At 44.7% G+C, this 13,245-nt stretch overlaps 1 protein-coding gene across 2 annotated transcripts in view; it reads right to left on the minus strand.

Moving 5' to 3' along the window:
• Positions 1-13,245, minus strand: part of UMODL1 (uromodulin like 1) — a 133,186-nt gene that overhangs the window by 81,857 nt on the left and 38,084 nt on the right. For both annotated transcript variants that reach the window (XM_082245766.1, XM_082245765.1), the window contains 2 exons: positions 10,149-10,235; positions 6,834-6,920 (listed from right to left, as the gene is read on the minus strand). In XM_082245766.1, coding sequence (XP_082101892.1) covers positions 6,834-6,920; positions 10,149-10,235 — 174 coding nt within the window. The remainder of the gene's footprint in view (positions 1-6,833; positions 6,921-10,148; positions 10,236-13,245) is intronic.

A 13,245-nucleotide genomic window follows, 5' to 3' on the forward strand; every position in this document is an offset into this window, starting at 1 on the left:
ATAATGTAGATCTGTATTCATGAATATATCCTTAAAGCAAAATTAAACTGGAACAAACATGGTCTTATTCTGTCCCTCTTACATAAATGCTAATTACGGTAAGTGGTTTCTAATTTCTACCTATTGGTTGTTTTTTTGTGTTGACAGATAGAGATAGCACTTCTGGGTTTCCAGCCTAGAGCTCTGCTGTCTCCTGGGATTACTACATCACAGCAATCCCATGAGGCAATAGGTCACTGATACGGAATTTTGCGGTGCATGTAAACACGTGTGACAGATTTACGTGCATGCTCACAAATGGCGCTATATTGCCCATCTACCAGAAGCTGGCAGCATTGGTGCACATGTAGGGAGAATCCACCCCAAATGCATAGATACGTCTCAAGTCTTTTTCAGCTCCCCAGCAGTTTAGATCCTCATTTACCAGCAGTTTAGATTTGCTTTAAGTGTTTTTTTAAATACAATCAGTATAAGTACCTGAATTTGACTTGATATCAGCCTTACGCATTCCATGTTCAGCACAGGGAACCAATCAATTGTGCTGCAGTGTAAGCATCATGCTGATAGGTGCAGAGGGCAGAAAGATGGAGAGTAGAGATGGGCTGAACAACCCCCGGTTTGGTTCGCGCTAGAACTCTTGAATGTCGCCAAATTTTCGGACCCGAACGGTGAACCCCATGGAAGTCTATGGGAGCCGAACTTGAAAAATCAAAAGTTCCCATTTTGAAGGCTTATATGCAAGTTATTGGGCATAAAAAGGGTATAAGTATCCAGGTACTGCCCTAAAGGGACATGTACCAATGCAAAAAAAACTTTTAAAAAAGATAATTTTTTAAGGAGCAGTGATTTTAAAAAAAGCTTAAAGTGAAACAATAACAATGAAAAATTATTTTAAATATAGTGCCTAGGAGGTCCCCTTAGTCTGCCTGTAAAGTGGTGTATCTGTACCATGTATAGAACCTGCTGCAGCAAAACTGACATTTATAAAGAAAAAGAAAAATTACATTTAAAGAGGTTCGGCACATCATGGATCTGGTGGACAGATTATTGGGTGTGGCTGGGGAGGACCTGGCTGTCATGGTACACGTGGGTACCAATGACACAGATAGAGGAAGGTGGAGAGTCCTAAAAAAAGATTTCAGGGATTTAGGAGCTAAAGTAGAACCTCCAAGGTAGCATTCTCAGAAATACTACCTGTACCTTGAGCCACGCCAGAGAGACAGTGGGAGATTAGGGAAGTTAACAAGTGGCTGAGAAGCTGGTATAGTAAGAAGGGGTTAGGGTTCCTGGAGAACTGGGCTGACTTCTCAGTTGGCTACTGGCTCTTTGGTAGGGATGGACTGTACCTAAATGGGGAAGGTGCAGCCATACTGGGCTAGAAGATGGCCAAAAAGTTAGAGGGACTTTTAAATTAGGTGATGGGGGGGAGGGTCCAGAATAAGCCAGCGGGGAGCAAGGTTCAGCAGGCATTATTGGGGGCATTAGCGGTAGGGTGACCAGAAATAAAAAAAACAAGGTAGGTAGGCTGAAAAAACGAAAGTGCAGCCTCATAACATCTATTGCAACAGCAAATGGACAAAACTATGAGGTTTGCATACCAATTTTAGAAGTCTGGCCAACAAGATGGGAGAACTGGAGCTGTTAACGTATGAGGAGGATTTTGAGTTTGTGGGAATCTCGGAGACTTGGTTTAACAGCTCTCATGATTGGCTGGCAAACATTCAGGGGTATTCCCTTTATCGTAGAGATAGATAGGGTAAATAAGGAGGAGGAGTATGTCTTTATATCAAGAACAATCTGCAAGTGAATTTGAGGGACGATATCACTAATGGAGCTAGGAAGGAGGTGGAATCCCTATGGGTAGAGCTTCAAAGGGAAGGTGCTATGGAGATAGTAATATTGGGCGTATGCTATAGGCCCCCCAACCAGAGGGAGGAGGGGGAGGCGGACCTCCTATCACAACTTGGAATGGCAGCAAGGATGGGAAATTTCGTTATAATGGTGGACTTCAATTATCCAGATGTAGGCAGGCGGAAGGGACCGTGAATTCATCTAAGGCTCGCCATTTCCTAAATGTTTTGCAGGACAATTTCATGAGTCAGATGGTGAACTCACCAACAAGAAACAATGCATTACTAGACCTACTGATTATGAATAATACAGACCTTATTGCGGATGTAGAAATACAGGGAAACTTAGCAAACAGTGACCATAGGTTAATTAATTTTAGTATAAATCAGAGAAATAGGAAACACAAGGGTAATACAAGGACACTGAATTTCAAAACAGCCATTTCCCTAAACTGTGCTTTATGCTAGATGCCAATAAATGGGATAAAATCCTAGGAACAAAGAACACAGAGGAAAAATGGGAGTGCTTTAAGAACATACTAAATAAAGGTATTGGCCAGTGCATTCCAACGGGAAATACATTTAAAAGAGCTAAAATAAACCCTGGGTGGCTAAACTCCAACGTAAAAATGCATATAAAAACAAAAGAAAAGGCCTTCAAAAAATACAAGGCTGAGGGTTATTGGCAGCATTCCAAAATTATAAAGAATGCAATAAGAAATGTAAGAGCGATATTAGGGTGGCTAAAATAGAACATGAAAGGCACATAGCGGAAGAGAGTAAAAAAAAAAAACCCCAAGAAATTCTTTAAGTGTATAAATAGTAAGAAAGTGGCCCCATAAAGGACAACGAAAGGAATCTGGCTACAAAAGACAGAGAGAAGGGGAAGGTGCTAAATAAATTCTTCTCCTTAGTCTTCACAAAGGAATTGGGGGGCTACATTAACCAAGCTTGTAATGTCAAATTAATAACATGTCACAGGAAGCACCCTCATGGTTTACAGAAGACCGACTCAGAACTAGACTTGAAAAACTTAATATAAATAAGTCACTGGGACCAGATGGCTTACACCCGAGGCCCTGTATATGACGGCCTTTTTTTGTCACAATTAATAATATATCACACACAGAGCAGACGCAAACTCATTTTTTGTAAAAAAAAAAAAATTATATTCCTTCAGTATTGTCACATGAAGACATATAATAAAATATTTACAAAAATGTGAGTGGTGTACTCACTTTTGTAAAATACTGTATATACAGACAAACATACTCACACCACTGCTTTCCTGCACAGTTCTCCTCTCTAAATGAATACTCATGGATCTCTGCAGTCTCCTGTTATCTCCCCCCTCATCCAGCCCCCTTTAGCTCTGCAGCTTTCCTTGGCTTTCCTTTGACTAATCTCTCCTCACTTGCTGGCAAACTCTCACGAGAGTAAGAGAGGGCTGTGCATGTTGTCATTAGCCTAGACTTATTACCAGACAAGAAAGATGAAGTGGGCTGTATAAGGTATTTACTGGCAGAAAAAAATGTTTTACTATCCAAAGGTAAAACAACAAGGGCAGAGGATTTAATAGATGGAACGATTAAAAAAATTGACTGAGGAGCTGCTTTAAATTGATTTTCCCTGCAAGCTTTCTTTATTCTATATACAATGGCTTGGGGAGCCAGCCTGTATGAGGAGGCCACATTTTAGTAACTTCAGAACAAGATTAGAGATTTTTTGGATACATTCCGTTATCTCTTTTGCAGACTTTGGATGGAAATAACAATTTTTTTCACCACAGCGAGCAAGCCTTATGTGAAGAAGCCAAATTATAGTCAACTCAGGCCAAGATTAACACTTTTTTTTTTAGATAAAGTCTGGTGTCTCTTTCGCAGACTTTGGATAGAAGTAACAGGTGCAGAAAAATTGGACTTTGGGTGTTGGTGGTGCCTTCACATCATTACCCTATAGAGGTACTCTTGATAAAAGCAAGAAGTGGCCTCCCTGTAAAAAATTGTGGTACCCAAATGGCTGGTGTTTTTGCCACACTTGATCTGTTTGCAGCAGAGATTGTAGGTTGCAACAGTGCGATCAGCTGCACATGTGCTAAAAAAGGCCCACACAGCTGAGCTGTGGGAAGAGGGAAGGAAGATAACAGCTCCACAATCTGATGGAATAGAGTGGCTGCTCTCTACTCTTCCATGTTGGCTGCCTCTGGAGGACATCCTGCCTCATTTGGGTTGTGCCTCCCACTCACTTTCCTCCTCTGCTTTATCCGGCACCCAAGTTGCATCAGTGACCTCATCGTCATCATCCCCTCCATCCTCATCATCACTTGAGGCAACCTGGCAATAGGCTGCGGCTGGGGGAACATGACCACCAATTTGTTATTTATCAGTGTTATCCCCTCTCTGTAGGTTCATGCTACTCCCTTTCTCTACCTCAGAACCAACATCAGACTCAAGTAATGTCTGTTCATCCTCAAGAAGCAAGTGGCTGATGTTGTGTTCAAATAATTCAGCTGACTTATCCGTGCATGATGCTGGGGCTTTGGCAGGAGTAGCTGTGGACAAGGAGGCAGAATAAAAATCTATGGCAGCAGCGGTGGACTGCACACTATTGTCAGCTTGGGTGATAGAGGATGAGGAGGATAAGGATGGTTTAGTAAGCTAGTCCACCACCTCCTCTGTATGCTGTGGCTGGATAGCATGGGCAACATCACTAAACAGAGACAAACACACCCTGCCTTAGGACGGACCATGTCCACCTTTGCCTGTGGACACAGATGCTGTTGGCCCCCATAGAGTGGCATGGGAATGTCTGCCTCACCTTGTTGACCTCCCATACATGATGGGGGAGGCTTATTACCCAAATTTATTAGAAACTGGCAAATGTATGATTGAATGCACTTTATTGAATGAAAAGTGGTGTTTAATGCACTTTACATTAAAGACTGACGCTGAAAGAAATGTAAACACTATAAAAAAAATTAAAAAGGGGGAACACCAGTGATGCAGTCAGAAAAACTGTGGCTGACATTTTAAAAAATAAGTGACATGCAGGGGACAAAAAAAAAAAAAGCCAAAATAAAAAACACGCACCAAACTTAAAAAAATATATGGGTATACAGAAATGTATATAACACCAAATGTTATGTATTGCTGAGTTAAACACTGCACTACACTAACACACTACACTATACTCAAACTATGCTGACACACTATACTAACACTACACTTACATGCTACACAATGAGTGACCACACTAACTAGCCAGTAGCAAACTGAGCTCTGCTCCATGTATCTCCACTCCAACACAATGCAAAAGCTTCCTATGGGAAGGAACCTTTCATAGTGTTGGGTGGGACTAGGGCCGGTGCTTCCACTAGGCAAACTAGGAAGCCGCCTAGGGCACATTGCCACCTAGGGGCACAGCCAGGAGTCGGCACTCTCTCTCCATCATGAATTCTCCATCATGAATGATTATTGTGAGCTGAGGCGAGGGGCGGAGGTGGGGGGGAAGAAGGGACAGCCGAAGATGGCAAGTGTCTTGGGCAGTGGTGGAACTACCAGGCCCTGGCTTTCCACCACTGTTGGAGCAGCCCCAAAAGGCAAGAAGGGAGCCCCCCAGAGTGCTGCCTGCATGATGATCCTCTTCAGGTGGAGCTGAGCGGCCTTAACCCCAGGCAGGAAGTGACTCTCTGCACTGAGCTGGTGGGCAGCCATTTATTTCCCTAGGTCACTATTAAGCAGGGAGCGGAGGAGAGCTGAACCTGAGCTAGAGCTCAGCACTGGAGGGCGGAACCTTTACTGGGGCAGAAGCGACGAGGCACCAGAATGGTCTGAGGAGGTTGGTGATGAAGGACGTGCGGAGCTCCCTGACTGCTGCTTTTCCCTCCACCAGGAGCCACAGCGTTTAACAGGGGTTCGGGGTCACCAGGTGTGCCATGAGGAATTGGGGTCCCTGGGTGTGCCATGGGGGATTGGGGTCCCCAGGTGTGACATGGAGGAACATCAGGGTCCCCAGGTGTGACACAGAGGAATATCAGGGTCCCCAAATGTGACATGGAAAAACATCAGGATCTGACATAGAGGTACATCGGGGTCAGTACATATGACAGCTTGACATGGAGTAATATTGGGGTCCCAGGGTGTGACATGGAAAAACATCAAAGTCCCTGGGTGTGACATGGAGGGACATTAGGGTCCCTGGGTGTGAAATGGAGGAATATGGGGGTCACTGGGTATGACAGCATAACATGGAGGAACCATCAGATCAGGGTCACATAGAGGAGTTTTTAACCCCTTCCCTTTTTTGGGGGGGGGGGGGGGAGCGCAAGTAGCTGGTCTTGCCTAGGGCATAAAATAGTCTAGCACCGGCCCTGGGTGGGACTATAAGCACTGAGCCGTGATTGGAGAAAGTCATCATCACTTTGTGCAATCATGGCTCTGAAAGTGTACTGTACCCTAATTGGCAAAGCCTTGCACCTGACCTGGTCAGGTGCAAGCTTCATCGAGCTAGGGCCCTAAAATGCACTATGAGTTGTGAGGCGCACAGCGGGTGAACATCCCACCGAGCACCCCAAAAATTTGGGTGTTTGCTGAACAGGCGATGTTCCGGCAAAACTTTTGTTCGGCTCAAACCGTTCGCCCAACACTAATGGGGAGATAATCTTATCAGTTTGCTGGTTCTTCTTTCACTGTCCAGTCACAGGCTGGGGGAGGGACAAGACCAGCAATTTTTTCTGAACTGCAGCATAGAAAAATCAGGTCTCCTGTTCTGCCAAACAGGGTTGGGAGCTGTGTAAATCTCAGAGTTGGATGAGCAGAAATACAAATCCTTTGACAGATAAAACGGGTCCCTTTACAGTATGTGCATATTTAGCAGTTTGACTTGAGTGCAGCTATGAAAGGATAAGGGTGTATTTAAAAAAATAAAAAAAGATTATTATTTAATTATATTTGTTTTCATATTTGTATAATATAAGTTACTCACAACAGGGAGGAGGAGTTCCAGAAAGAAATACAGCACTGTGGTTCGTAGATCCATTGGGGTAGACTGGACTTGGCCCTACATTGATACCTAGACATGAATAAAATAATTTATAGTTAGAGACATAATTACAGGCTTAGACAGAACGAGCAATAAAAAAAAGATCCAATTGACATCGAAAGTGGGCACTTAGTGGTGACTTATTGGTGGAACTACGTTGTAAGACCATAGCAGCCCATGCAGTGAGTATGGGGTCTAGGCCATGTGGTGACCGGTGGGGGCCCCTGAAATGAGTAATGGTGGGCTGAAGGAAGCTACCTTTCGTGTTGGATCCAGGACATCCTGCAGTGTGCCAGGTGGTGCCCTGATACTGAATTGCAAGCATTCCAGCACCAGACACTGCTTCTTCAGGCATCATTAAAAGGCAATGTAGATCAATGAGTCCCCTTTTGCAGAACAGCTACAGACCACTTGTCATTAGGGATGCCCACCAGAGAGTGAGGTCTTGTTCTTCCTGTCCTGGCCATGTGACCTGTCACATGAACGTAGCTAACTATATGTATTTTTACCAAGGATTTTTTTCAGCACGAACGTGGGGAAAGGCAGAGCCAGAAACGGAACCTCCAGCATTAAATGTATGTAATGGAAAGGGGGTGTTGGGGGCCTACTGTTGCTGGCTGCTGGGGAACCCATTGTTGCAAGGGTGAATCTATTGCTGCTGGGAAGGTCTATGGTTGCTGGCGGGGGGGGGATTGTTGCTGAGAGGCATTTACTGTTGAGGGAGAGGTCTATTGATGCTGGCTGCTGGGGAACCCATTGTTGCAAGGGTGGATCTATTGCTGCTGGGGAGGTATATTGTTGCTGGGGGGTAAATTGTTGCTGAGAGGAATTTACTTTTGAGGGAGAGGTCTATTGATGCTGGCTGCTAGGGAACCCATTGTTGCAAGGGTGAATCTATTGCTGCTGGGGAGGTCTATTGTTGCTGGGGGGGGGGTTGTCGCTGAGAGGCATTTACTGTTGAGGGAGAGGTCTATTGATGCTGGCTGCTGGGGAACCCATTGTTGCAAGGGTGAATCTATTGCTGCTGGGGAGGTATATTGTTGCTGGGGGGTAAATTATTGCTGGGAGGAATTTACTTTTGAGGGAGAGGTCGATTGATGCTGGCTGCTGGAAAAATCTGTTGTTGCTGGTGGGGGTTTATTGTTGGGGGGTGGGGTTTATTGTTGCTGGCTGCTGAAGGATTTTTGTCAGTGGGGGGCATTTGTTGCTGCTAGTGGGGGGGAGTCTTATGTTGCTAGGAAGGATCTGCTGTTGAGGGAGGGGGTCTATTGATGCTGCCTGCTATGAGATCTATTGTTGCTGGGGGGGGTATATTATTGCTGGGGGAGTCCACTGTTGCTGAGGGAATCTATTGTTGCTGGCTGCTTTTATTGTTATCATTAACAAATTCAATACATGTTACTTAGCACCATAGATATTACTTGGTTCTGTATTCTCTGTAAGGAGTGGTACTGGGAGGTGGGTAGGGGGTGGAACCAATGGACAGTGCTTGGAGGTGGATAGGGGACAAAGACAAGGGGTGACTCAAGAGGGGGGCAGTACTTGCAATTATTCTCTGAGAAAAAAAGCTCTGATTGTCACCCACCTTGCAGAGTGCCCCACCCTGCTTTATTATTCAAATATTGACCAGCTCCTATGGCTGACTATAAAACCCATAATAATAATTATCTGTAGATCTGTAGTCATGTATATATCCCTAAAGTGGCATTAAAGTGGAATTAAACTTTCATCTATTGTTGGTACCTATGGGTAAGCCTATAATCGGGCTTTCCGATAGGTATTGAAAATATCTTCGAAACCTGCACCGTTTAGGAAATATTCCCGGCCAGTCACACAGTCAGAGTCCGCGGACCCGGAAGGAAGACGGGTGAAGATGGATGCGGCCTCCAGTGGTGACGATGTCTTCGTTTGCAGGTAAGTTTCACGTAATGTGCATGTGTTTCGCGATGCATACTAGCACATTATGCCATTACTTTTGCAGGTCAGCATAAAAAAAAAAAAAAGAAAGCGGCGCTTTACTTTCTCTTTAAACATGAACAAACAGTTTCTTATTCTGTCCCTCTTACGAAAATGTTAATTCAGTGGTTTCTAATTTTTACCAATTGGTTGTTCTTATCGTTGGCAGATAGCACTTCTGGGTTTCCAGCCTGGACCGAGTCCTGCTGTCTCCTGGAATTGCTACATCACAACTATTCTAGGAGGCAATGGGTCACTAAGCCACAACTTTGCAGTGCATGTGAGCATGCGTGACACATTTATGCATGTGTTAAAAAAATGCCAATGGGCGCTATCAGGGCCGCTGATAAGGCAGTACAGCTGGTCCTGTTGTACTGGGTCCAGGCCTCATCAGCTAAACAGGGGGGCCCAGGCAGCTTTATTGTTCATTTCTGCCTAAATGAATAAATTGATTTTACTAGACCACACCCCTGCTCCTATTTGCTTTACCAGGACATAGATTACATTTCCCTGGCCCCATCATGTCAACAGAGGGGCCCAGGAGTTAGGAGCAGAGGAGGGACTTTTTTTTATTTTCTCGGTGTAGGCGGATAAAGTCAGTGCTGTTGTTCTGCTGCACAACCGGGGTTGGGGGCAGGGTTGGAGGGCCCCATTGGGAAGGCTGTACGGGGCCTCATGATTTCTAAAAGCAGCACTGGGCGCTAATATATTACCCATCCACCAGAAGCTGGCAGCATTTGTAAGCAAGTGGTGGAATCCACCGCAAATGCATAGATATGACTCAAGTCTTTTCCAGCTCCCAAAAGCCTGGAAGACAGCAGCAGCACATCTGTACAAGCAGGTTTTCTTTTGAAATGATGGAGTGGAGGGAGATTACGTTACTTATCAGCAGTTATGCACTCCATGTGCAGCACAAAGAGCCAATCAGTTGTGCTGCAGTGTAAGCCCCATGCTGATAGGTGCAGAGAGCAGAATGAGAGAAAATGTCATCAGTTTGCTGCTTCTTCTTTCACTGTACAGTCACAGCTGGGGGAGGGGCAAGACCAGTAATTTTTGCTGAACTGCAGCAGAGGAAAATCAGGTCTCTTGTTCTGCCAACAGGGTTACATGTGGCATGGCTGTGAAAAACTGAGAATTGGATGAACAGAAATACAAAGGTAAAACAGGTCCCTTTATGTGCATTTATTCTGTTTATTTAGCAGCTTCGCTGGAGTGCAGCTATGAAAGGATAAAGGTGCTTTCAAAAAAGTTTATTTTTTATTAATAATGTTTTACCCATTTGTATTATAAAAAGTTACTCACAACAGGGAGGAGGAGTTCTAGGAGGCAATACAGCACTGTGGTTCGTAGATCCATTGGGGTGGACCGGACTTGGCCCTACATTGATACCTAGACAAGAACAAAATGATTTATAGTTAGAGACATAATTACAGGCTTGGACTAAATGAGGAGGAGCAAAAAATAAGATCCAATTGATATCAAAAGTGGGCACCTAGTGGTGACTAATTGGTGGAACTGCGTTGTAAGACCATTGCAACTAGGGATGCACCGATCCGATATTCGGATCGGATATCGGCGCCGATATGGCCATTTTAGATAGATCGGGGGATCGGTAACATTGACCGATCCACTGGCCGATCCGGTTTTTGCTTGGCTAGGTGCAGTAGTAGTATGGGATGGGAGCCGCTACTTCCTGTGTAGGTCCGGCTCACAGGCGGAGTGATATCAGATGCACTCCGCCTGTGAATGGAGGAGCCGTACACATGAAACAGCGGCTTTGCTCTGTACTGCAGCCGCTTGCTTTGTGTGTAGCTCCGGATCGGTTCCAGTATCGGCGATTTCACAACGCCAGATATCGGTATCGGGTCCAAAAAAGTTGGATCGGTGCATCCCTAATTGCAACCCATGCAGTGAGTATGGAGTCCAGACCATGTGGTGACAGGTGGGGCTCCTAAAATGAGCAATGGTGGGCTGGACACAGCTACCCTTAGTGTGTTCCTAGATCAAAGACATCCTGCAGAGTGGCAGGTGGTGCCCTAAGGCTGGATTGCTGAGCATTCCAGCACCAGGCACTGCTTCCTCAGGCATCATGGAGAGGCATTGTAGTTCAATGAGTCCCCTTTTGCAGAATAGCAAGGTCCATAAAGACATGGATGAGTGAGTTTGGGGTGGAGGAACTTGACTGGCCTGCACAAGTCCTGACCTCAACCCAACAGAACACCTTCTGGAGAAATTAGAGCAGAGCCAGGTCTTCTCGTCCACATCAGTGCCTGATCTCACAAATGTGCTTCTGGAAAAATGGTCAAACATTCCCATAGACACCAGTGGCGGCTGGTGCTCCATCAGTTGGGGGGGTGCGGCAGACAGTCCTGCCCCCCCCCTCAATATCACTCCAGCCTGTACCACATCTCCCTCCCCCAGTCAGTCAGTCAGTCAGTTTACATACCTCCGGAATGACAGGTGGCGGCGTCTTCCCCCTCCAGCTCCTTCATGTCCATTCTTGGTGGCCATCTCCTCTCCTCTTCTTGGCCAATAGCATGCCTTCTCCTTTCGGCCAATCGGGAAACAGGACTCAGGACCCGCTTCCTGATTGGCGGGGAGGAGAATCAGTGTGGCAATAGTGAATATTAATTCGCTATTGTCACACAACTGGGTATGCTTGGGGCGCAGTGCTCTACGCCCCGAGCCCACCCTTTTTTGAAGCCTATTAGAGTCTCTGGCTCTAATCAGGTGTTTAAAAAAAAGAAAAAAAAAACCCATTGGAATCCATGCATCCGGCACCCTGCATGTAGAATAGGGGGTCGGATGCAAGGATAGGGGGGGGCGCCCCTGTGCCACCAATGGACGGGCCGCCACTAATAAACACACTCCTAAACCTTGTGGACAGCCTTCCCAGAAGAGTTGAAGCGGTTGTAGCTGCAAAGGGTGGGCCAACTCAATATTGAACCCTACGGACTGGGATGCCATTAAAGTTCATGTGTGTGTAAAGGCAGGCGTCCCAACAGTGGTGGGACAAGGTATTTCAGTGCCCAGGGAGAGGATGCCAAAATCAAAATGCACCCCCCCCCCCCATCAGGGCAGGGGGCGGAGCTAGTAGAAGCATTTGCAGCACAAAAAAACATATGGTGATGGTTGCTGAGTGCACCAGTATTACTATTTACATTTGTGATTGGTCATCACAGTGATCACAAAGCACACAGCCAATTAGTTTGCTTTGATGACGGCTTGGTTTGCAGCCAATAATGAGTAACCTGGCAGTCCGAGGATGATTTCTGAAGATTGCAAAATGGTGCTCTACAACTAGCTGAAGCTGATCTTGGTCCAAATTAACACTATTTTATTCAACTAAATAATGACTATAACTAAAGCAATTCAGATGACTAAAATATGACTAAAACTAAAATTGCATTTTAGTCATAAGACTAAAATACGACTAAAATTATATTTTAGTCAAAAGACTAAGACTAAAACTAAATTGAAAATTTACATAAAAATTAACACTACTCTGCTGGCCATTTCTAAATCGGCAACACAATTCCATCCAAAGCCTGTAATAATAGCACATTAGAGTTTAAACATGTATTGCACTACCGCATAAACAAAATTTAAGGGGCATCTACTAAAGGAGAAGGAGAAAAAATTAAGAAAAAGGCCTTTTTTTTATTTTTTCTTAATAAATAATGTTGGTAATATAGACAGAAAAAATTAGGATATGAATGCCCTCTACCTGCGCGCCCTAAAATGAATAGCTAAACAATTAGTGCAAACTGGAAATAAATACAGACAAATTGCATGTTATGAGGCTTGTGTGCCTAAAATTGTGCAAAAACCAACATTGATAAACGGCGCTCCTTTAATACTGTGCAAAACCAATATAAATAAATGCGGATAACATAGTGCATAAAAATGGCCATTAACACCAAAGTGCTCCAATTAGTGCAGTAGACAGGATTGTTGAGATCTTCTCTGGATCATCCATAAGTTTAAACCCTGATCTTTGTGCTCTCATCCACCACGATTAATCAAAATACCTACTCACCAGAGGCAAGCTTGGTTATCACACGTAGAGTTAATGAGAGAGAACCCTCATATCTTTAGAGGAACCCCTTACTATGATCCACTCCAAACACACTCCAAACTGGTGTACCATAAGATCAAGGGAAACAGAACAAAAGACCTTCCATAGTGCACTATTTTTTTTTATATTTAATAAAAGCGCAAAGTTAAAATTACACTTACAGTGTTATGAATAAAGCTGAGCTCTCTCAGTTTTGCAGGGAACACCAATATGCGTTCCACCTGCGTTCCAAATGGCAGAAGTGACGTGTAGCGTTAGTACTACCCTACGTGTTTCGTCAGAGATGTCTGACATCATCAGGGGTCATATCATGTGCCAAAA

This window comes from Pelophylax lessonae, assembly GCF_965119305.1.
Source record: "Pelophylax lessonae genome assembly, chromosome: 2".
Taxonomy (NCBI): Eukaryota; Metazoa; Chordata; class Amphibia; order Anura; family Ranidae; genus Pelophylax; species Pelophylax lessonae.